Below are 25,529 nucleotides of genomic sequence, written 5' to 3' on the forward strand. Positions count from 1 at the left end.
CACACAGACAGCACCCGAGGTCAGGATCGAACCCGTGGCCCTGCAACTCCGGTCCCTCGCCGTCGCCATGGCGACCGCAGCCGCCCGCCATGATCGCCCGGCCGGCCGGCCGCCCTGCGCATGCGCCACTCCCCAACCCCTTCCCCCCCCCCCCCGCGCGCTGCCCGCCGGGAGTTGTAGTCGGTTGGGGACGAGGCGGCGGTTGGACTACAGCTCCCGGCGGGCGTCGCGCGGCGCGAGGGGCGGAGCCTGGCTGCCCGTTCACCGAGACATGGCGGCGGCTTCGGAGGCGAGGAGCGCTCCCCTGCCCACCGTCGAGAGGGTGATGAAAGGTACTGGCAGCCGGCGTGAGCACCCACACCCCCCCTACCCCCCTCACTCTACCCCCCTCCCTCACTCACTCACTCCCTCTCCCTACACACGCCCCCGGCTTCACTCGCCCACCCACGGCCTCACCCCCTCACTCTACCTCAACCCCCTCATCCTCATCATCCTCAACCTCATCCTCAACCCCCCTCCCTCCACACGCCCCCGGGTTCACTCGCCCACCCACGGCCTCACCTCCTCACTCTACCTCAACCCCCTCATCCTCATCATCCTCAACCTCAACCTCATCCCCCTCATCATCATCATCCTCATCACCCTCATCCTCAACCCCCCTACCCCCCTCACTCTACCCCCCTCACTCACTCACTCCCTCTCTCCCACAACACGCCCCCGGCTTCACTCGCCCACCCACGGCCTCACCTCCTCACTCTACCTCAACCTCATCACCCTCATCCCTATCATCCTCAACCTCATCCTCATCACCCTCATCATCATCCTCATCACCCTCATCCTCAACCCCCCTACCCCCCTCACTCTACCCCCCTCCCTCACTCACTCACTCCCTCACTCCCTACACACGCCCCCGGGTTCACTCGCCCACCCACCCAGCACCCCACGGCCTCACCCCCTCACTCTACCTCAACCTCAACCTCATCACCCTCATCATCAACCCCCCTCATCCTCAACCTCCTCACCCTCAACCCCCCTGCCTCCCTCCCACAACACGCCCCCGGGTTCACCTCCTCACCCTCATCATCCTCAACCTCATCCTCATCCCCCTCATCATCAACTCCCCTCATCCTCAACCCCCGTCCCTCCCACAACACGCCCCCGGGTTCACTCGCCCACCCACGGCCTCACCTCCTCACTCTACCTCATCCTCATCCTCATCCTCATCCTCATCCTCATCCCCCTCATCATCAACTCCCCTCACCCTCAACCTCCTCACCCCTCTACCCCCCTCACTCCCTCCCTCCCTACACACGCCCCCGGGTTCACTCGCCCACCCACGGCCTCACCTCCTCACTCTACCTCAACCTCCTCAACCCCCTCATCCCCCTCATCCTCAACCCCCCTCCCTCCCTCCCACAACACGCCCCCGGGTTCACTCGCCCACCCACGGCCTCACCCCCTCACTCTACCGCAACCTCCTCATCCTATCCCTATCATCCTCATCACCCTCATCATCAACTCCCCTCACCAACGTCCTCATCCTCAATCCCCCTCACTCCTTCCCACAACACGCCCCCGGGTTCACCTCCTCACCCTCATCATCCTCAACCTCATCCTCAACCCCCTCATCCTCATCACCCTCATCATCAAATCCCCTCACCCTCAACCTCCTCATCCTCAACCCCCTCCCTCCCTCCCACAACACGCCCCCGGGTTCACTCGCCCACCCACGGCCTCACCTCCTCACTCTACCTCAACCTCCTCATCCTCATCCCTATCATCCTCATCACCCTCATCATCAACTCCCCTCACCCTCAACCTCCTCATCCTCAACCCCCCTCCCTCCACACGCCCCCGGGTTCACTCGCCCACCCACCCAGCACCCCACGGCCTCACCCCCTCATCCTCATCACCCCCACCCTCACCCCTCTACCCCCTCACTCCCTCCCACAACACGCCCCCGGGTTCACCTCCTCACCCTCATCATCCTCAACCTCATCCTCAACCCCCTCATCTTCATCACCCTCATCCTCTACCCCCTCATCCTCTACCCCCCTCCCTCCCTACACACACCCCCGGCTTCACTCGCCCATCCACGGCCTCACCTCCTCACCCTCATCATCCTCAACCTCATCCTCAACCCCCTCATCTTCATCACCCTCACCCTCAACCCCCTCATCCTCCATCCTCACCCCCTCATCCTCATCGCCCCCACCCTCACCCCTCTACCCCCCTCCTTCCCTCCCTACACACGCCTCCGGGTTCACTCGCCCACCCACGGCCTCACCTCCTCACCCTCATCATCCTCAACCTCATCACCCCTCATCCTCAGTAATCTCTCACTCATCCAGTCACCTCTCACATCCCGTCACCTCACTCCCTCAGCAATCTCCCCCCTCAATAAACTCCTTAACACCTACCCTCAGCCATATCCCCTCAAAAAAAGACTCTCCCTACCCAAATACTCAGCTCAACCATCCCTATCCACGCACCCTCAGCCACTTGCTCCCAAACACACCCTCAGCTCAACCTCACCCTCAACCACCTCCCCTCCACACCCTCATCTCCACATCCCTCCCCAGCAACCACTCCCCTCAAATCTCCTTCTTGCAACCCCTTGTACCTCCCCGCATAACCCCCTGTGTGAGTCCTCACCCCACCCTGCGTCACCCCAGTTAACTCTTTCCACACTAAAGCACCCACCTCATCAGACCCACTCCATAATCCCCCCTACATCATACCATTACCACTCTTCCTTATCTACTTCATCTCTTACAACCATTCCTATGCATCTTACACTGATCACCCTCTCGAATCCGCCCCTTTTTTCACACAATCCCTCTGCAATCCTCTCTACATAAGCCTTTACAACCACGTCCTACAAACCTCTCTGACATGTTGCCCCCTGAAAACACTATATAACACCTTCCACTTGACATCACCCACTCCCCCTTCCAACTCCTTCACCTCTAGAACAACCTCCTGTTCAACCCTACCCCATCCTCCCACTCCCTTCTCCATCCCTTCCAATTTCCTCCCTCAGTTTACTCCTCCACTCTCCTTGTCCTCATTTCCACATTCTGTATCAATTTGCAGAGAAACACAGATTAGAGGCAGAGTTGTTTATAGAATCTCAAAGTATTTTATTGAATCTCAATGCACAGAAATAGCTATTCACAATTTATTTCATTTACCACTGGCTATTTTTCCAGACTGCTTGGTCAGCTCCGTTTGTATCTTCCTTATTTATTCGTATAGTTCTGGGCATTGTATCATATGTCATTTTTGACCTATGGGCAATGGTTCTGATATTCCAGAAGATATTATTGAATGTAGCCTTCTGGTCTTATAAGAAAACACCCATTCACCGTTGCAAGTGCCTTCTACACTGTTGTATGCACATACATTCACACTCCCTTTAGTCCGACAGCATATGTTATTGTTGACAAGATGGTGCAGTGGCAGTCCTTTCAAACACTTCATGGAAGTCACAGATCCACAATATAAACCACACTATTATTGATAACTTTTTCTGTTCGTATTTCAAACCTCTCCATTATGTTCACCAAACAGGCTGTAATAAACCTTTGTTAAACACTAAGCCCTGGAGTAACTCAGCAGGTCAGGCAGCATCACTGAAGAACACAGATAGGTGATGTTTCGGGCTGGGACGCTTCTTAGACATTCTATTTATTATTTTTCTGTAATAAATCTATATGGGTTAGCATGTGCTCAAACATTTCCATCAAAATGGCAACTAATTTAGTTAAGTGATTGAGATCTCTAGACTTTCTCAGTAGATAGTTTATCTCTCTTCCTGTATTGAACTGAGAATTAGACATGTCCAACTTTCAAATTCTCTGCAGCAAATCCAAGACATGAATTATAGCCACCCCAATTACTTCTGAGCTAGACTAGATGACTTTTCTTTGTGAGTAGGTCAAAGCTTTGTTGCCACCCCTCACTGAATCTGCTTCTGTCTTGCTACCATTCCTCCTTTACAATTATATTGGCGTCCGTTTTCTTGAAGATAGACGCAATAAGCTCACTTGGCTATTTGACCCAAGCTGTACAGGACTTAACTCCACTGCCTTCAGTGAGACAAGAATGGCAGTAGAAAGTCAGCTTAAAGAATAGAGTGGCATAAGTCAGGAGACCATGTACCAGTTTTTCTTGGTGGTGAAGAGAATTAGCATCTCAGATGACCTGTTGTGGGCACAGCACATAGATGTAATTATGAAGACGGCAATCCAGCATTTAAAAGATCTAGACCTCAGACCCAGCATGTGAGCTTATGGACTATTGAGCAACAGTGATTCCAACCCTTCTGCAAACTATTAATCAATTGATTTGATTATCGTGGCAATGTCAGCTTCCCCTCCAGGCTGATGTCTCTACGTCAAGTCTCTATCTAAACACTGAGTGGGTCACGATCACAAGAAAATTGGAGCAGGAATAGACCAGGAGACCCCCATTGCTGATCTCTACTTACCTCAACTCATATGTTAGTTCCCCATATCCCTCAATTCCTCGATCTTTCAAGCATTTATCTATCTCCTCCTTAAATATATCTGATGATGCGGCCTCCACCACTATCTGGGGCAGAGAATTGCCTTTTTCCACTGCTACCGTACTTATTTTGTTTACATCATTTCTAACTGTTTTTTCTGCCTTGTTCCTTTCCCTCCTAATATTCTTCTTGTTTGGGTTTTTATCCCTGGTCTAAGTTTATTTAAACCATCTTGAAAAGCGTGGCAGTGGAGGCCAATTCACTGGATGTATTCAAGAGAGAGTTAGATTTAGCTCTTAGGGTGAACGGAATCAAGGGATATGGGGAGAAAGCAGGAACAGGGTACTGATTCTGGATGATCAGCTATGATCGTATTGAATGGTGGTGCTGGCTCGAAGGGCCGAATGGCCTACTCCTGCACCTATTTTCTATGTTTCTAAACCCCACTATCGAGGTATAACCTGTTTATTCAATTGAATTGAATACATTTTATTAGCCAAGTATGTATACATACAAGGAATTTGCCCGCAAGGATAGCAACACGATATACAGTAGACAATTAAAAACAAAACATTATAATTTAAACATGTGAAGAATAAAATAAAATACCAGAGGATAAAATATCCGTATCATCTCCCCAGTCATTTATTCTATCTTCCTATTTCTGTGATTATTAACACGTACAACTGGGTATAATCTTGAGATTGAGATACAAGGAACTGTTGGTGCTAGGTTACAAACAAAAGATACAAAGTGCTGGAGTAACTCAGCAGATCTGGCAGCCTCTCTGGTGAACTTGATAGGTTACATTTTGAGTCAGGACCTTCCCGACCCAAAACATTACCTATCCATCTTCTCCAGAGATGCTGCCTGACCCGCTGAGTTACTCCAGCACTATGTGAAACGTCACCTATCCATGTTCTCCACAGATTCTGCCTGACCCGCTGAGTTACTCCAGCACTCTGTGAAATGTCACCTATCCATGTTCTCCACAGATGCTGCCTGACCCGCTGAGTTACTCCAGCACTATGTGAAACGTCACCTATCCATGTTCTCCACAGATTCTGCCTGACCCGCTGAGTTACTCCAGCACTCTGTGAAATGTCACCTATCCATGTTCTCCACAGATGCTGCCTGACCCGCTGAGTTACTCCAGCACCTTTTTAACTTCTTTCTTCATTCCCTAAAACCTGCATGGAGGACCTCCCTTCATCTTCTACCAATTTGTCAGAGTTGCATTGCTCCTCTTGTCCCTTCTCACTGTTGCCTCTACCTCACTGAACACCTCTTACTCAGCAGACTTCACATTGAAAGAATCATTCATTCAGAACAACGCTGTGTTCAAACCAAACCTGCCCTTGAAGATCACTTTTAGTTTTTAATTGAAAGGTTTCATTTGAAGCCATCTCAATTGAATTCCTTTTCATCTTCCAGGGAAGGATGAGAAACATTTGACTGTCCTTTTCCACAACCAATCGGCTGATATGCTAGTCTACACTTCAGCATAGTACTGAGGGAGCACTGTACAAGTATTAGTATGGGATTAAAGCACTGTTGAAAGTGTGCTGCTGATATGAAAAACATTACCTTTCAGATGGGATGCAAAAGCAAGGTGTTGTCTGCTCTCCACAGAGGAGCCCATGTCACGCAAGAAGAAAAGTAGTGTAGACCTCATCAGTATTGTGGCTAACATTGGACCCCTCCGGTCAAAATCACTACCTGGTTACCATTAAAGGTAGACAAAAATCGGTGACGTCATCTATTCCTTCGCTCCATAGATGCTGCATCACCAGCTGAGTTTCTCCAGCATTTTTGTCTACCTTCGATTTTTCCAGCATTTGCAGTTCCTTCTTAAAGTCTGTTAGTCTACATTCTAAAGTCACTGGTTATCATAAGTGATAGGAGCAGAATTAGACCATTCGGCCCATCAAGTCTACTCCGCCATTCAATCATGGCTGATCTGTCTCTCCCACCTAACCCCATTCGCCCGCCTTCTCCCCATAACCCCTGACACCCTAAGAGGTTATCGTGAGGGGTGTGATGACAATCCTGGGAAATTGACTAAATCGTTTAATAAATGCAACATTGTCTGTCTGCTCAGTTACTTGGGCTGGTGTGATCTCTTACTGTGGACTGGTCAAGGTCTGTTGTAACTCTCTTCCAGCTGTTCCCTTACCACCAGTTCGCCGCTTGACCTTGCAGGATATTTACTTTGATGGCAAACCCAGGTTCGATATCCTCAAAGCTCATTTCATTAAAGAAGGGCGGCTGGAGGAGGAAGCTGCCATCAAGATCATAGAAGATGGAGCTGCTGTCTTTCGCAAAGAGAGGACTCTGATTGAGGTGGACGCACCTGTCACAGGTCTGCAACATCAACCTCTAGCTAATGGTTTACCATTCCCCCTGCTCATCCCACGGCTCACCTTCATTGCACCCCTCCCCTCCCCACCTCACCACCCTTGCTTTGCCAACTCTTGCCTCAAGGCATGTGCGTTGGCAAAACGAGAGGACAGAAGTCGTGAGGTATTACTGCCGCACTAACCCACACCTCACTTCTTCTGCCCTCCCTCTTTGCTGCTCCTGCCTTCTCTCCTGTCACTCTGCATCTCATCAGCCACCCCCATTTCACCACACAGACCCTCGGCTCACACCCCACCCTCTCGTCCCCATCACTCGACCCAGCCTGCCACCACACACCTAGTGACTCTAGACTGACCACCGCGCATTCTCTTTACCACGCAACCCTCCCTAGCCCAAACCCTCAGGTCCACACTACCCTCCCTGCCACCTTAATCCTGCAGCAACCCAGTCCCCATTGGCCATCGAGCTTCTCTGTTGCAATCCCCTCCATCCTTTTCTTCCTTCTCCCAGACACAATTTCTCCACTCCTCTGAGGCTGTCTGCAGCCCCGATCTTCCGTGTGGTTTGTGTGCTTCGGAGAGCAAACTCTCACTTGACTTCTCTCTCTTCCCTTCAGTTTGTGGTGACATCCATGGTCAGTTCTTTGACTTGATGAAGCTGTTTGAAATTGGTGGAGCGCCCAGCAGCACACAGTATTTATTCCTTGGCGATTATGTGGATCGGGGCTATTTCAGCGTTGAGGTGAGATCTGGACCTGGTGTTTTGTTCGTTCAGAGGGAATGGGAAGGTATTAACAATTCTTTTCAGAGCCACAATCAATCGTTCACTCCTCGGCCTCTTCTGGGAGAGCTTTAAGTGTCACAAACATGCTGCATTAAGGTCCTGCATTGAGTTTGATGAAGGGTCTCGACCTAAAACGTCACCTTCCATTTTCTCCAGAGATGCTCTTGAGTTACTACAGTATATCTTTGGTATAAACAAGCATTTGCAGCTCCCTTTTTATTGCATTACGGTCTGTGTGCTTGTAATTGACCTGTGGCTAGACGCAATCTGTGACAGAGCTGATCATTAAACACCCCCAAAATCTGACACTGATTGAAAGAAAGGCTTGACGCTAATTTTGGAGCAAACTTCAGATGCTGGACTTCACATCAGATGTTAATTTATCTGCTCTGCTTCAGATTATGACTGAGCTTTTGTACATTTTCAGCTCTGTATTTTTTTTCAAATTACAAGCAGAACCCGCAGTCAACAAGTTGGTTAAATTTAGAGATCTCAGAGTTAGCAGGGTGGCAGTTGACAGTAATGAGTATTTCTAAATGACAGTAAGGGAGCTAGATTAATATCAGTAGAGATTAAATCAGTAATATATGTTGCTGGGTTGTGGGAAGGAACTAGATTAACCGAAGATAGACACAAAATACTGGTGTAATTCAGCGGGACAGGCAACATCTCTGGAGAGAAGGAATGGGCGTCGTTTCGGGTCGAGACCCTTCTTCAGACCTCGACCCGAAACGTCACCCATTCCTTCTCTCCAGAAATGCTGCCTGTCCTGCTGAGTTCCCAATGTGTCCATTGCTGGGGCGTAGGGTTGTGGAGTATTGATTGCTTGATTAACCTCAGCGGAGTTAATATTACTGGGTATTGAATAGACAATAGGTGCAGGAGTAGGCCATTCGGCCCTTCGAGCCAGCACCGCCATTCACTGTGATCTTGGCTGATCATCCACAATCAGTACCCCGTTCCTGCCTTCTCCCCATATCCCCTATCTTCAAGAGCTCTATCTAACTCTATCTTGAAAGCATCCAGATAATTGGCCTCCACTGCCTTCTGAGGCAGAGAATTCCACAGATTCACAACCCTCTGTGTGAAAATGTTCTTCCACATTTCCGTTCTAAATGGCTTACCCCTTATTCTTAAACTGTGGCCTCTGGTTCTGGACTTTCCCAACATCAGGAACATGTTTCCTGCCTCTAGTGTGTCCAAACCTTTAATAATCTTATATGTTTCAATAAGATCCTTCCACTCATCTTTCTAGATTCCAGAGTATACAAGCCCAGCCGCTCTATTCTATCAACATATGTCAGTCCCGCAATTCCGGGAATTAACCTGGTGAACCTAAGCTGCACTACCTCAATAGCAAGAATGTCCTTCCTCAAATTTGGAGACCAAAACTGCACACAATACTCCAGGTGTGGTCTCACTAGGGCCCTGTACAGGGCTTACTACTGAATGACAGTGTGATGGAACTGGAATAACTTCATTAACTTCTCACAAGGTTTCATATATTGGATGGGAACATTCCAAAACGTTGTTTCTCAACAAAATGACTTCCGTTAATGCATAAAAGGGTACGGTATCAGATTGAATGGTAACTTTAATAGGGAAATTGAAGAAATGCACACAAAGGAAATGTTTGCAGGTTCCTTACTCTGTCAGTAACTTATCTCTCACTCGTTGATGTTAATATCATTCTATCACTAACCACTGTAATCAGCAGTTACTATCTTTAATGATGCAATGCCAGTTCAATCCTACTGTCATTCAGTAACTATGTATTTCTGCTGATATTAGCTCTGTCACACTATCACTCAGTGAGCCATTTTCCCCACTGCTCTGTACTACCACCGCAACTGCTGCTGTGCCAGTTCTCTCCTCCTGTCTCTCTGTTACCTCTCTACCCCATTGCACTGTGTCACTGATTGTAATGTTGAGATTACAGCCTTCAGTAAGCCCTACATTCAATACCTTGTCTTACTACATAGAGGTCAATCAAGCTTGCTCACGTAATCTCCAGAACCCTACTCCCCAGCAATATGTACTGGTTTTACATCTACTGATGTTAATGCAGCTCTCGCACATTGCCGCTGTTTCACTAACTATAGGTTGATCCGTTTCCCTGGTTGCTCTTACCTGCCACACAATCGCTTACATATTCACCTATTCCTGCCTGGTTCTCTGTTAATGTTTCCTCTTGCAGTGTGTGCTGCTTCTCTGGGTCCTGAAGATTCACCATGCAACCACGTTGTTCCTGCTCCGGGGGAACCATGAGTGCAGACACCTCACTGAGTACTTCACGTTCAAACAAGAGTGTGAGTATAATTCATCGGCCGACTGAAAGTTTATCCAGCCAGAGCCTGAATATCCAGCGATTAGCTTGGGATGCCGCTCCATTTGTCCAGGGCAAGAAAGAAAACAAGCTGACAAGAATACCGGGTACATTACTCACTCTGTCACTATCCCAGAGTTGCAATGTGTGACTTTGCAGCTCATCTTACACGTAACCCTATATTGCACCGTCATCTCCTCTGGGGCAAACTGCACACTAGACAGAGTGCTTTAACCCGTGTGACAATCCTTGGGTGGCAAAACTCTAGTTACGTTCATTGAATCCTCTCGCTAAACCAGGGCAGCACGGTAGAATTGCTGCCTCACAGCGCCAGAGACCCGGGTTCAATCCTGACTACGGTTGCAGTCTGTACAGAGTTAGTACATTCTGCGTGGGTTTCCTCTGAGATATCTCCCGAGAATCCTGGATATCTTTGGGATATCCAGTTTCCTTCCACACTCCAAAGATGTACAGGTCTGTAGGCTAATTGGCCTGGTATCATTGTAAATTGTCACCAGTGTTTGTAGGATAGTGTTAGTGTATGGGGTGATCGCTGGTCGACGGGCCGAAGGTTATCTGTATCTTATCTGCGCTGCATGTCTAAACTAAACTGAACTAAACATAGCTCTCGCCCTTCATAATGACCCACCTTCATTATTTCCTCAGTGATCATCCTCTCCCCTTTATGGATCCCTCCCTTCTCCACAAAGTGATCCCTCTCTTTTCCCATACCCTGCCACGAGAGAAGCTATACATGTAGCAGACCTTGGATCTGGAGCCGTTGACTGACACCATGGAAGTGTAACATCGTGCTGCAAGAACAGAGTGACTGTGGGGTGCCACCATTCCGATCCTCATCAATTATTTTGTCCATGGTGGGATATGAAATATGTGCAGAATTATTCCCAGTTTCCGGTGACCTCTTGTAGGAATTCTGGTAATTTTCCTTCTGTATATTGAGTCTCTCCTGCAGTGAAGGTAGCTAACAAGTCAGTGAGATGAAGAAATCTCTGCTGCTGCACACAAAGACTTTACTTGTTGATAAAGGATTTGAATCCAGTGTTAAGGATGCTCATTATTCTAGCACCCTCCCATTTGTGAAGGGCTTTCTTCGGTAAAATGGGAAGTTTCCTTTAAAAAATTACAAATAGTGCACAAAATATCCAAATGATACGTATTCTACTGGGGCTGGATTGACATTTGCGTATTATATTTCATCAGCGGCTCAACCTGGGATAATCCTAGGGATAAGGAAGATTCATCAAGGTGCCAAACTCATCTGGGCGTCTGTATGATGTCTCTGAGGACTATGACATGGAGGCGGTCCATGTGATCAACAGCAATGAGACTGCAGTGTCGGCAAGGGAGAGGAAGTGCAGTAGGGGAACTAGAGGTTTAATCAGTGATGGGGTGCTAAGCCATCAGTTTGTCAGGTTTATCTCTGCTTTGTGGGGGTAGTGTATGTGGTGTGTTAATATTCCTTATGTCGTTCCTGTTTGTAGGCAGAATCAAGTACTCAGACCAACTCTACAATGTCTGCATGGGTGCGTTTGACTGCCTGCCTCTGGCTGCCCTCGTAAATCATCAGTTCCTCTGCTTGCACGGGGGCCTGTCACCGGACATCCACAGTCTAGATGACATTAGGAGAGTAAGTACGAGTGCTCATGAAGGTGGGACAGGATGCCCAGCAGAAGCAGGTCAGTGGCAAGCAGGAGGAGAAGGAGGTCACCGTAGGAGAAGCAAGTTCACTCCCTTGGTTTTGAACCACTATTTGGTTTCTCAGTAAACCTGTGATGACGGCTGGAGGACTGGGAGATGACTTTGGGTGCAGAGTGAGAAGGGTGGAACGTGGGTTTGGAGATGGGACTGTGAGAGAATGGAGCAGGGCATGGAAATGGAATGAGGGATGGACAGGAGCGGGTTGTATTGGGGTGGGGAGGAGTGCTGCCGTGCTGTAGGACCACCTGCGCCCTCCTGTACCCCATTCCTTCTTGTATTGGAGCTCATAAACATTGGGATCTGCTGCCCACCCAGCCTGCACACCCCACACATGGAGAATCTGCAACCTTTATCCCCTTGTTTCTCCTAGACTCCCCTCACATAATAAACCTTTCCCCTTTTACCCAAACTAGAAACCTCTGCATTATAGACAATAGGTGCAGGAGTAGGCCATTCGGCCCTTCAACCCAGCACCGCCATTCACTGTGATCATGGCATTCATTTGGCCCTGTTCTGACTCACGCTTGCTTCCTTTATTTGTTCCCCTTCCCCCTTGGATTCAGATCAGCAGGGACTTCCCTTCTCCATTTTGTGAATTAACTGGTCACGGTTGCAGACTTTGTTCCCATTCCATTCTCCAACCCTACGCTCTTCCCAACAACTATCCGCAGTTCCCCACATCCCTCGCACTCCCCTCCCCCCATCCCACACTTCCTGTGAAGGAGGGTTTCGGCCCGAAACGTTGCCTATTTCCTCCGCTCCATAGATGCTGTTTCTCCAGCTTTTTTGTGTACCCACACTTCCTATCACCCACTTCACTCAAACATGCACAAGCCCAGCTGAATTTACGGGATCGCGTGCGTGCAGCCACACGGTAACAGAGGCTACATATCAAATGAAAGCTTTGTGGTTGGGAAGGCATTTGGGGAAGGTCCTGATATTGTAAAATGCATTCTGTAATTGTAGGTCCATTTTCTTTTAATGCTTCATCTCATCTTTTAGTTAGACAGATTTAAAGAGCCACCAGCCTTTGGTCCCATGTGTGATATGCTGTGGTCGGACCCAACCGAGGACTATGGCAGCGAGAAGACTCCAGATCACTTCAGTCACAACACTGTACGAGGCTGCTCCTACTTCTTTAGGTTTGTGCACGTGCTATTGAGGGTATGTGAAAGATGGCTTGGCCCAGTTATAGGGGCAGCTAGTCCTAGTCTGCATAGGGTCATCCTCCAGTCTTGTACCTTTTGAATCTGGAGCGCAGGAGGCTGAAGGGTGATCATATAGAGATGCATAAGATCATGAGGGGAATATACAGTGTGATAGCATAGAGTTTTTGCCCAGGGTGGGGGCATCGAGAAACATAGGTTTATGGTAAGATTTCATAGGAACCTGAGGAGGTAGTTAAGGCAGGTTCTATAACATAATTTAAAAGACATTTGGACAGGTTCATGGATAGGAAAGGTTTAGAGGGATATGGGCCAAACACCAGCAAATGTGATGAGCACCCTGGCCGGCATGGATGAGTGGGGCCGAAGGGCCTGTTTCCATGCTGTATAACTCAACCACTCTGTGCTTCTTCTGCAATATTCCACCCTTTTTTTCCACCCAGCTCCTTTCCGACCCTTCCTAACTAGCTCTGCGACATCCTAAAATACAGTCCCACTTATTCTAGATTCCACCACAGGGAAGAATTGTTCTCATCTACTCCACCCACCTCTATTGATTAAATCCCTTGTATATGTCTCTGATCTACCCAGTTTTTAAACAGTTTAATTAATTGTTGGATTATCCAGCCTTCAGTTCTTCGAGCCTGCTCTACCATTCAGTTTCAATGGTATAGCTTTACTATTGTCATGTATACTGAGGTGCAATGAGAAACCTTTTTTTGCATGCTGTCCAAACAGACCAAATAGGGTCTGAAGAAGAGTCTCGACCCGAAATGTCACCCATTCTATCCAGAGATGCTGCCTGTCCCGCTGAGTTACTCCAGCATTTTGTGCCCATCTTCGGTGTAAACTAGCATCTACAGTTCCTTCCTAAGCAGATCAGATAATACCATACATAAACACAATGAAGTCAAACTCAAGTACAACAGATAGAGCAAAGGAGAAGATACACAGTGCAGAATATAGTTCTCAGCATTGCAGTACATCAGTCGCATAGACAAAGTCCACAATGGATAGAGATGAATTGGACAGTACCATCACCTGTGGAAGGATCGTTCAGAAGCCTGAAAACAGAGGCTGTTCCTGACTCTGGTGGTGTGCGCTGTCCAGTTCATCTTAGCTCCTTAACCTATAATACTTTTACTCAACCAGCATCTTTTTTAATCTTAGTTTTGAAAATGTTATTGACTCCCTGCACTCCCAGGTTCAGCCTTTTTGGGGAGAGACTTCTAGATGTCCATTGTAAAGAACAAACTGCTGTAATTTGTAAGAATATGCCTCCATGTTCTGTCCATGTATGGATCTGGTTTATCTGTCTCTATCAACCTTAACACAAAATACTGCTAGAAATCTGAAATATAAACAGAAAATACCCAGCAGATTAGAAAACATCTATGGAGAGAGAAGAGCCAACTGTTTAAATTGTTGACCTTTCATCGATAGCTATTTCTGGACACTACTCTAGATGAATCTATTTAAGAGCAGGCTCGAGGACTTGTTGGTCTTTTCCCATTAACGCGTTGAATATTTGCACTGTTTCTCCCCTTAACTCTCTTCATCTATATCTCGAAAATAGATATGGAAACAGGCTTAGAGTCAGTGCTGAAAGGATTGGGATGTTTTACATGGGCCCTGTCATTACTCGAGGACAAGCCGCTCGCCTGCTCTAACAGTATTTGTGTCTCCTTTGCAGTTATGCCGCAGTTTGTAAATTTTTGCAACACAACAACTTGTTATCAGTAATCCGTGCACACGAGGCTCAGGACGCTGGGTAAGCTGTGATTTCCCCGGATCAAGTTGGGAGTGAATGCTTTATTTATTTTGTGCTTGTTTTTGCTGTCTATGGTGCTGAGAGGCAGAGCTTTGCTGGGAAGATCGGGTTGGCAGGTGAAGCAGCTGCCTCATCTCCCCGCCAACCTTAAGCCACGCAGACCTTCAGGGGAGTGAGGATTGGTCGGGAGAGGGCCAGATAAAGTTCTCAGCTCTCTCCTCTCTCCCTCTCAGCTCCTTCCTCTGTAGAACTGAGCTGCACACTTCTACCTGGTATAACTGCAAATTAAGAATGAAAGCTTCTACACTGGTAAAAGGCAACTGCTGCTATCCCCAGAATCTCCAGCAAGTGGCACTCATTACAGAACCTTCAGTGTCAGAGAGGTTTACCAAGAGAACTCAACTGCATTGTTCTGAGTTCCATCTTTTGTATGGGGTTTTAATCTTTAGCTCCACTGCCTACGCAATGATGCCTACGCAATGAATATAAATGATCCAATAGTAACATTCAAATTCAAATAAGGTTCTTCTATTTGTTGGCCTGCCAGATATTTGTCCTGTAAATGATCTCGGCCAACTCATTGCTGCCTATGGCATTTTTAAGTGTGCTGTGATTCCTATAATAGCAGAGTCAGGGGATATGGCGGGAAGGCAGGAACGGGGTACTGATTGTGGATAATCAGCCATGATCACATTGAATGGCGGTGCTGGCTCGAAGCCTATCTTTATAAAGCACCCCATAGTTTGTAGTCCCAGACCTGTTCCCTGATCACTCCGATGCAGGAGCCCACTCTTCACTTGCTGAAAATCAGGAGTCTATTTCCCAGACTCCGGCAGGGGGTCTTGTTCCCCACTCAATCCAGTAGTTTTCCACTCCGCGCTTGCTCTTGTTCCAGAGTTCATTTACCTCTTGCTCCAGTACTGAAGGCTTCTCCCCCTTCACTTTGGTGGAGATGCCTATTCCCCAACCAGGGGTTAGCCCTCAACCCCTCTCTGTTCCCTGCTTTTGGTTATTTGAAATGATTGTACATATTAACCTATGATTCCCATATCCACAGATATCGAATGTATAGGAAAAACCAGGCGACTGGCTTCCCATCATTAATAACGATATTTTCTGCACCAAATTATCTGGATGTCTATAATAACAAAGGTGAGGTTCATCTTTTAAAACAAGAGCTTGAATCATTCATTCATCCTCGTATTGCCACAGTCAGACAATGATTCTGCTCATCAGCTTGTGTGTACAAGATAGTAAGGGATGATGTGCCCAGTGCCAACTACACAGAATTATTGATAGGCATTTTCCATCTCTCTCCATAGCTGCTGTATTGAAATATGAAAATAATGTGATGAATATTAGGCAGTTTAACTGCTCCCCACACCCCTACTGGCTGCCAAACTTCATGGATGTCTTCTCCTGGTCTCTGCCATTTGTTGGTGAGAAAGGCAAGTGATGCGTTTATAAATAATTTGGTTCCTTTTCCTACTTGGAAAAATAGGTCAGAGGGCAGGCCAAAGTCCATGGAAGGGTGAGAGAGATGGGGCAAGCGTGGGATTGCAATGAGGGAAGGAGGTAACATTAGGAAGAGGCGTGCTCCAGTGGGCGGCCACGATGGCGCAGCGGTAGTTGCTGCCTTGCAGCACCAGAGACCCGGGTTCGATCCCGACTACGGGTGCTGTCTGCACGGAGTTCTCCCCATGACTGCGTGGGTTTTCTCCGAGATCTTCCCTTTCCTCCCACACTCCAGAGACATACAGGTATGTAGGTTAGTTGGCGTGGTGTATGTGTAAATTGTCCCTAGTGTGTGTCGGATAGTGTTAATGTGCGGGGATCGCTGGTCGGTGTGGACTTGGTGGGCCGAAGGTCCTGTTTCTGCGCTGTATCTCTAAACTAAATCCAGAACAAGGGCATTGGAGTTGGGTCATTTTCTCGGTGGAGGCAGGGGGAGATGTTGCGTGTGAAAGTATTGGAAGTGTTGTACAAAATACCAAGTGCTGGAAGAACTCAGCAGGTCAGGCAGCGTCTGTGGAGGGAATGGACAGACGACGTTTCGGGCTGGGAACCTTCTTCATACTGGGAGTTTTGCACTTTGGTTGGGCTGGGTGACTTGTGGTCCAGTTGTTACACTGAGTGTGATATTGTAACACGCACCTGATGTGCATTGGCTGTAGACATTGTGAGTAAGGCTTCATTCAGTGAGTGCGGGCTGTGTGGCTGGCACTATGTGGAACTGCTCTGCTTTCTTTTACAGTTACAGACATGTTGGTTAGTATCCTCAACGTCTGCTCCGATGACGAGCTCTTGGATGAGGATGATGGTAAGTGCAGTTTCACACTAATGCTAGAAGTACGTGAACCATTTCAGAGCAAAGAGGGAGGGGAGAAATGATTTGCAGGCAGCACCGGCGAGCATCTGGAAAGATGAAGACTCTAGAGACTGCAGATGCTGGAATGTGGAGCATAAAACAAGCAGCTGCAGGAACTCTGCAGGTCAGACAGCATCTGTGAGGGCAGAGGGGTAATCGACAATTCGGGTTGCGAATGTAAAGAGGAAGTAGCCAGTGTAAAGACCGCGATTCAGGTTGAGATCCTGCATTAGGACTGTGCGTGTAAAGGGGGGATACCTGTCCAGTGTAAAGAGCTAAGGATGAGGGGTGAGGCAGGAGCTGACAACTTAGTGATGGGTGGAGAAATGGCAGATGGAGTTTAATCCGAGCTGGTGTGAGGTGTGGCACTTTGAGATGTTTAAAATGTATGGGGAAAATATACCGTTAATTATAAGACACAACAGCCTTAATGTGTAGAGGGATCTTGGGCTTTAAGTCCGTAGCTGTCTGAAAGTTAAATCACAAGTAGATAGAGTGGCATGCTTGCCTTCATTGGTCGGGGCATTGAGTATAAGAGTTAGTTGCAGCTTTATAGGACTTTGGTTAGGCCGCATTTGGACCATTGTGTGTCGTTCTGGTGACCCCATTACAAGATCTAAATGGAGGCAGATGGCGTTTACAAGAATGCTGCCTGGATTAGAGGGTATTAGAAGAGATTGGACAAACATGGATTGTTTTTGTCTGGAAAGTCAGAGTCTGAGCGGAGACAGGATAGAAGTATATAAAATTATGAGAGGCACAGATAGGGTAGACAGTCAGAACATTTTTCAACAGGGTAGAGGAATGTCAAGGACCAAGGAAATAAATGTCATAACTTTAAGGTGAGAGGAACAAAGTTTAAAGGAGATACGCGGGCAAATGTTTATTTGCACACAGAGAGGTACGAGCCAAGGGTGGTGGTGGAGGCAGAATCGAGAAGGACATTTGAAAGGCTTTTAAATAGGCACGTGGACATGCAGGTCAGGGAGGGTTATGGAGTACATGCAGGCAGACGAGATGAGTTAAACTTGGCGTCATTTTTGGCATGGACATTGTGGGGTGCTGTGTTTTCCTGTTCTATGTTCTAACCCATTGTAGTGATACCGTTTCAGCTGGACTTAAGTTATCTTTGCCCCTGCACCTCTCTCCAGGTTTATACAAAACTGTACAGTGCCAGTGACGATCACACCCACCTAGGAAGTGGCCGGATGCAGTTGACACCTTTTTTCCTTTGCTGTGCACTGCTAGATGGTGCTCTCTCTGTTCCTAATTCTTGCTTCATTCTTCAGCAGCTCAACATGATCGCAAGGAAGTCATCAAGAATAAGATCCGTGCGATCGGCAAGATGGCCAGGGTCTTCGCAGTGCTCAGGTATTCTTGTGTCAGCGTGTTGGTGCAGTTCCCCGCTCCGTGGTGGGATTGTAAAGGTGGCTCTAGATAAGGTTGGATGTTACGATAGGGTTGAGGAATATGGTGTGCCACATATTGACCGTTTCTTGTTTTGTGGTCTTCATAGAGAGGAACATGAAAATGTGCTGACGTTGAAAGGCTTGACGCCATCCGGCAACCTGCCGCTCGGTGCCCTGACAGGAGGGAGACCGAGCCTGGAGCAAGGTTAGGAGCGTTCAAACATGCCTAGCAGAGCCCCTGTACACTGGACACCCAACATCAAAGCCCTCAGCGCTGCGTCTCCTGTGCTCTGGCCAGCCCTGCTCTGCTCCCTCGTCCCTGGTGCCCCCTTCCTATCTCCCCCCTGGTGCCCTCCTCCTCTTCCCACCTGCCCCAGGTGCTGCTCCTCCCCTCCCGCCCACTCCTTGCCCCTGTTGCGCTCCTGCCCTTCCCTCACTTCCAGTGCTGCCCCACCCCTCCCCTCGCCCCTGGTGCCCTCATCCCCTCCCGCCCGCCTTTAGTGCCGCTCTTCCCCTCTTGCTCGCCCCTGGTGCCCTCCTCCCCTCCCACACGTCCCTGGTGCCATAGCCCCCCTCCTGCCCTTTCCCCTGGCACTGCTCCTCCCCACCTGATTGTGTACTGATTGTGGATGATCAGCCATGATCACATTGAATGGCGGTGCTGGCTCGAATGGCCGGCTCCTGCACCTATTGTCTATTGTCAGCCGCCCGCCCCTCGCCTCTCCCCTGCAACCTTGCACTCCTCATTGCCCCTGCCCTCTGCCCTGTCCACCCTATGCCCATTGCCGTCTCCTTGTTGGTCCCCATACATAATGTTTATTCAATGATAATATTTAATGATGACTCTGCTTTCCTCTCTCTCCCATTCCATGCTGGGATTCACCCTGAAGCTTTAACTGAAGCAACCACTACCCCCACTAAGGGTATGTATAAGCATGTTGGGAATTGTGTGTGATTCACGCTGTAACACTGTGTTTTTGTTCCTTTATTTTGGACCCAAACCTGCCACCCATTCAGCTAATCAGTGCATGAAGATTTGTGTGTGTGTATTCTTTGGCTTCTGAACAACAGAATTTGTTTCCTCGCCCATAGTGAAGTGGGTTAATCTTCTGGCATCATTTGAGTCCAATTCCTGCTTTTTTTTTGGCTGCAGAAGCTCCAATTCTCAGTTCCATTTGAACTTTGCCAAGTTCGAAGGTGACAACAGGAAAACTGTTGCAAGCTATTAGGGAAGCTCTCTTTTACCTCCTCACTTCTCAGGCTGTGTGAGCTGATATTTGTTGCCCTGATCTTGAGGCTATGCAATGATTTGGAACTGCAGTAGCATGAGCCCAGGTTATGAATGTTTGCATGGTGTTCAAAGGTGAGAATATCAACTGATGGATAGAAACCCCCTCTTGCTGTGAGATTCTGGAGTGTTATTAACCCTTCAGATCACAACCCTGTTTTTGTTCTGTGTAAGAAGGAACTGCAGATGCTGGTTTAAACCAAAGATAGACACAAAATGCTGGAGTAACTCAACGGGACAAGCAGCATTTCTGGAGAGAAGGAATATGTGACGTTTCGGGAGTCTGACTTGTCTGAAGAAGGGTCTCGACCCGAAACGTCACCCATTCGTTCTCTCCAGAGATGCTGCCTGTCCCGCTGAGTTATCCCAGCTTTTTGTGCCTATCCTCTTTTTGTTCTGTTCAACATTATCAACCCCTCCCGTCTCACCTCTTGATAGAACATTATCAACTGCATTTAATTTTTGAACAGTGGTGGATTTTTAAAAGCACATTGCTGTCTTTGGTCGGGGCAGAGTATTGAATTACATCTGTGTTGCTCAGCTGTCTTAGTGGAGAGTAGTGTAGAGAAAGCAGGGACTCTGCAGAAGGACTTGGACAGGTTGGGGAAGTAGGCAAAGAAGTGGCAGATAGAAAGAGTGTAGCAAAGTTTGCTGTCATGTATTTTGGTGGTAGGAGTAAAGACATAGAATATATTCGAAATGGGGAAAGGGTTCAGGAATCGGAGGTGCAAGGGGACTTGGGAATGCTGGTGCAGGATTCCCAAAGAGTTAATTTGCAAGTTGAATCCATAGTAAGGAGGCCAAATGCAATGTTAGCATTTATTTTGGGAGAACTGGAATATCGAAACACACCTTTAATGGTCGGAGTAGAAATGCAGAAACGTTCTCAAAATTCGAGTAAGACTTAAAACCTTGGCTCGTGAGAGGCAAAAGTGTTAGCTAGTGACCTGCAATGTATCAGATGTTGACAAAAGGTGAGGAGCAGATAAGGTGTCCCGGATGTGTTTAGCATTGTAAGCGTGCTACCTGCAGAGCTGGAGACTGCACGCAGGGCCTAGATAGACTGCAGCTGTAAACAATGCACTGTCTTTATGAATAACCCCACTGTCTAGTCCTGAGAGCACAGTCATGCCTTCACCTTTGTTCTTCCATTCACAAAGACCTTTGAGCTTGTTCCATCATTCACTTCGATCAAGACTGATATACAGTGTACTGATGTGTAGCAAGGAACTGCAGATGCTGGTTTACACCAAAGATAGACACAAAATGCTGGAGTAACTCAGCGGGACAGGCAGCATCTCTGGAGAACATGGATAGGTAATGATTCGGGTCGGGTTCCTTCTTCAGACTGACTGGAGTCTGAAGAAGGCTCTCGACCCGAAATGTCACGTATTGCTTTTATCCAGAAATGCTGCCTGACCCGCTGAGTTACATCAGCACTTTGTGTCTGTCTTTGAACGATAAGTGATGTAACTTGTCTGCTCAGCTTTTCTGATCAGTAACAAATGAATCAATCTCAGTTCTGAAGTTTATGGGAGATAGAGTCCTGTTTTTATTCCAAGTCGTGTGGAGAAGTGCTTCCTGACATTGCCTCTCAGTGATCTGGCTCTAAGAGAGATAGGCATCCTATTTCTGTAGGTAATAAAGGAAATAGATTAACCCCAAACCTTTGAACCTCCACTCCTCAAGGTTCTATATACAAAGCACTGTAATCTGTTCTTCCAATGAAGTCTTCCTGCCTCAGTATTATTTGATGAGTCTATACTCCTCTCCAACTAAGGTTTTATTTCTTGGAGCGCAGAGGATGAGAGTATAGAGGTGAATCGGATCATGAAGGGATTAGATAGAGTAAATGCATAGTAAATTGCAACTCACTTCTCCTTGGCATCAGCTCCACCTACATCAACCGACTCCAACTGGTCCAGAACGCAGCCGTCCGACTCATCACCCACACCAAATCCTGGCATCACATCACTCCAGTCCTCAAAAAACTTCACTGGCTTCCCATCTCCCACCGGATCACCTACAAAATCCTGGTCCTCACCTACAAAGCCCTCCACCATCTGGCCCCCCCCATATCTCACTGACCTCCTCTCCCCCTACCAACCCTCACGGTCCCTCAGATCCACAAGGCCACAATAATTACATTTTTAGAGTCATTTATCCTGCAAATGAATTTATACATGTGATGGCTTAGGAAAGCTTCTAAAGTACTGACTTCTGCAGCCACAAACATATTACTGGCACTACACCATCTAGGTTTCTTTAGCAGTATCTTATCCTGATGTGTAGGAAGGAATTGCAGATGCTGGTTTACACCAAAGATAAGACACAAAATGCTGGAGTAACACAGCGGGACAGGTGGCACCTCTAGAGAGAAGGAATGGGTGACGTTTCAGGTCAAGACCCTTCTTCAGACCAAAATATTGCTCATTCCTTCTATCCAGAGATGCTGCCTGTCCTGCTGAGATACTCCAGCATTTTGTGTCCATGTTCGTCTCTTAACCTGATTAGGGGAAATCACAAACTGGAGGACATAGGGTTAAGGTGAGGGGAGAAAGATGTATTAAGAAGCTGAGGAGCAACTTTTTTATACAAAGCGTGGTGGGTATATGGAACCGGCAGCCAGAGGCAGGTATTATTACACCGTTTAAGAAACATTTGGACAGTTACATGGATAGGGAAGGCTGGGAGAGATACGGGCAAAACGCATGCATGTGGGACTAGTGCAGATGGGGCATGTTGTTTAGTGTGGACAAGTTGGGCCGAAAGATGACTCTATGTCTCCCTCCGACCCAGGAAGCAGTGCTTTGCAATGTGCACAATTACTTTAGATGAGGTGTAACCAGGGTTTTGTCCAGCTGCATGGATGTAGATGCCAGATTAATTTTTGGTTGTTATTTCTCTTACAGAATGTGTTAATTTTCTTTAATAAGTAGGCCTGAAAGGATTTACACAGTTATGAGTTTAGTTTATTGTCACGTGTACCGAGGTTCAGCAAAAAGCTTTTGTTGCGTGCTAACCGGAGTGGCGTATACTGTAGGCATATGGATGTGCAGGAAACGAAGGGATGTCGATCATAAGAGTTGGTCTTGGCATCATGTTCAACACAGACATTGACCTGTACTGTTCTATGCTCTATGATAATCAGAAACCTTTCCGTTACAGTGTTGGGAATGCGATGAACAGGCTGGTTGGTGCCTTACATTTTGCTTTATCTCTGTGTCTGTTTCCAAGGAAAAGGTCCTATCTCGGCTATCAGCTTTGAACAGGCCAGAGGTTTGGACCGTGTTAATGAAAGGATGCCACCACGCAAGGCAACGAAAGAGAAGACTACGGGTCTGGCAACACCCCAGGGTCATTCGCAGACCGCAAGTCAGTCTTGGATTCAGTCTCGGATGCAGAAGCAGGGCAGCCAGTCCTCAGCCAGCCCGCCAAAGTCAGCCCACACAGATTCTTCTTCCGACCAGGTGTCAGAACGACCTACGACCGTGACCTCCCGCAGACAGCAAGCTCAGGCCACCGAACACAAGACACGTGATATGCCACCTCTCAAGTCTGACAAGGGGAAAGGCAAATGATAATTGGCACATTAACTGCTCACCCCATCTCACAGGTGCAACAAGGGCCTATTTATTTATTGTAACTGTTTGCAAGATGGGAGTGTCTTGGAATGCAAACCACTGACCAGCCCTTTGGTTCCAGCAATCAACAGCGAATGATGCCAAGTTTGTGCGGGACGTCAGAAGAAGACCTCTGTCGGATTGAAGGTCATGGAGTGGGAGATCCATGGACCTCATTAAGTTACCGGAAGATCCTGGGTCATTACTTACAACTTCCCGATCGCTATCTCCAGGGGGTTGGGGGTGAGGATTGGTTTGGATGTCATCTTGAATGGTTCCTTTGGCCTCCCCACCTACTTTTCATCCACACCTTCCACAGCGGTACCTTGATAATTGCTCTCCTTGGACTAAATCCTCAGGATAGAAGAGTTGGTAGTGGCAGGAATGAAATCCTCACGTAGTCCCCATTGCAAACACCCTTTTGGCAATCCTGTGGTGCCATTATCTTCTACCCATATGGAGCAAGCAGTGTTTCCTTCACCAATCCCCACACCTGTGAATTCACCTGGATTAAGGAACTTATTGTCACTCATGAGCCTGTCCATTTCTCCATTACACCGCCACTCTTTCAGTATTTGAATACCTCAGCCGTCCTGTTTGTTCACAACCCAATCACAAGGTTACATGATCCCAGGCTGTGAATCCATGAGATTTTTAGCTGAAGTGTTAGAAGCCCAGAGGGTGGACCAGAAGTTCATGCCAGGCTTTTGTTTCACTCGGATTTTTAATGAACAATATTTTTTTTAAATATACTTGCACGGTCCTCCACTCTTGATCCTTCATTACGGAGTGAGTGAATCCATCGCCTGTTCACATGAGAGCACCAGACTCAGGGGACTATCTGGGAGAAGAAAGAGCAAGTTCTGGTGCTTAAAGGTCTCTGTCAGCAAAGGGAATTGAAATACTCATTGTGCCCTTATTATTTCAAGGGTTGGGCTGTGTTGCTTTTTATTAATGTATCTCTGATATTATCAGCTTATGTTTAGCTTCCCAGCAGAGAGGGGTGGACATGGCCTCTGGAGGGAGATGCACCAGTGAACTAGGTTAACATGTTAGTTTTACATCTTGCTCTCTCGGTGGTCTGGTTTGATCTCGAGCTCATCTGCAAAGGGGGAACGGTTCTCTCAGTCTCCCATCTGAGCAGTGGCAGCCAGGGAGGTGTGCTGATTTCACCTGACAGGTGGTTGCTCTTGTGCTCAGTCTGTGCAACTTTACCAGCACTGTTACAGCTGACGAGCATGTTAGTCAATGTGGTGGTATCAGTGTATTCCTTCATTGAGGTGACTGTCAGTGAGCTGATTAATACCTGTTTAAAGATCCCATCCTTGCTGCCTGGCAGTGAAGCGATGGCCATCAACTGCTTTCACTTTTGTTGTATTTAATTATGCAAAGTTGCATCGCGGCATCCCTTGACTTACGCTGACAAAGCTGCGTTTACATCGTGCCCAGTCCTGCTGCAGTTCATCTGACCCAAGACCCAGCAACTATTCCAATCATTGACCTGTTTCTAAACCTGGGTCTGCATGTTTGCTTGCTGTTGAGATAAGGAGATCATAAATTGATACCAACAGAGCTTTGATCTTTTGTTTTCCCTGTCATAGCAAATGCACAAAGACTTCATTCAAGTGCAGCTCTTGGCCCAGCCTTAGAGTCCCCCCCCCCCCCCCCAAATAACGACTACTGTTCACTGCCACTACCAAGATTAAATTAATGGCTAAATTCACTTAAAACATCTTCCACTTCCACCCTACTCCCTAAAACGATGTCTAAGATGGGCTTCAAGGTCTAATTTAAAGTGCGGGTTTAAACACTCATAGGGACTGATCAGTTCATAATCTTAGGCTGAAATTTGGAATCTCCTCAGGAATAATTCACACTGGTGCGGTGGGACCCTTCAGGGAACCTGAACCAATCTCAAACTCTTGGCTTCCAATTCATCAAGAACGTGATCTATTTCTGCTGTTTTTTTTAAAAGGAAGAGTTCTACTGTTTGCAGAATTTTTAAATGTGCAGCAGTCGTTCTTGGGGTTGAAATGTCGACTCCCCTCTGGAGAGCAACGCTGCATAAATACTGTTGTTTAAAAAGTGTTTCATTAACTTGTTTTTTTTTTTGTAAGTACTAAAAATCTGGAACCGTTTCTAATTTAGCACAGCAATAAGATTTTTCTTGTAACAAAATGTGCATTAAAAATATGTTTGGTTTAA

At 47.4% G+C, this 25,529-nt stretch overlaps 1 protein-coding gene across 3 annotated transcripts; it reads left to right on the plus strand.

Moving 5' to 3' along the window:
• The first annotated feature begins 209 nt into the window (after positions 1 to 209).
• Positions 210 to 25,529, plus strand: LOC116967451 (serine/threonine-protein phosphatase 2B catalytic subunit gamma isoform-like). 3 transcript variants are annotated; one of them, XM_033014017.1, is made up of 14 exons: positions 210 to 332; positions 6,713 to 6,872; positions 7,488 to 7,612; positions 9,852 to 9,963; positions 11,483 to 11,628; positions 12,702 to 12,841; positions 14,559 to 14,636; positions 15,694 to 15,788; positions 15,959 to 16,084; positions 16,891 to 16,956; positions 18,294 to 18,375; positions 18,521 to 18,618; positions 19,304 to 19,336; positions 22,939 to 25,529. In XM_033014017.1, exons 3-14 carry the CDS (start codon positions 7,523 to 7,525, stop codon positions 23,280 to 23,282), a joined length of 1,410 nt encoding a protein of 469 aa, XP_032869908.1. In that variant the 5' UTR covers positions 210 to 332; positions 6,713 to 6,872; positions 7,488 to 7,522; the 3' UTR covers positions 23,283 to 25,529. The 3 variants fall into 3 exon arrangements, with proteins under 3 accessions (XP_032869908.1, XP_032869906.1, XP_032869907.1); XM_033014015.1 differs by having other exon boundaries at positions 216 to 332; positions 6,675 to 6,872; XM_033014016.1 differs by having other exon boundaries at positions 247 to 332; positions 6,675 to 6,872; positions 18,297 to 18,375.

Source organism: Amblyraja radiata, chromosome 39 (assembly GCF_010909765.2).
Source record: "Amblyraja radiata isolate CabotCenter1 chromosome 39, sAmbRad1.1.pri, whole genome shotgun sequence".
In the NCBI taxonomy this organism is placed as follows: Eukaryota; Metazoa; Chordata; class Chondrichthyes; order Rajiformes; family Rajidae; genus Amblyraja; species Amblyraja radiata.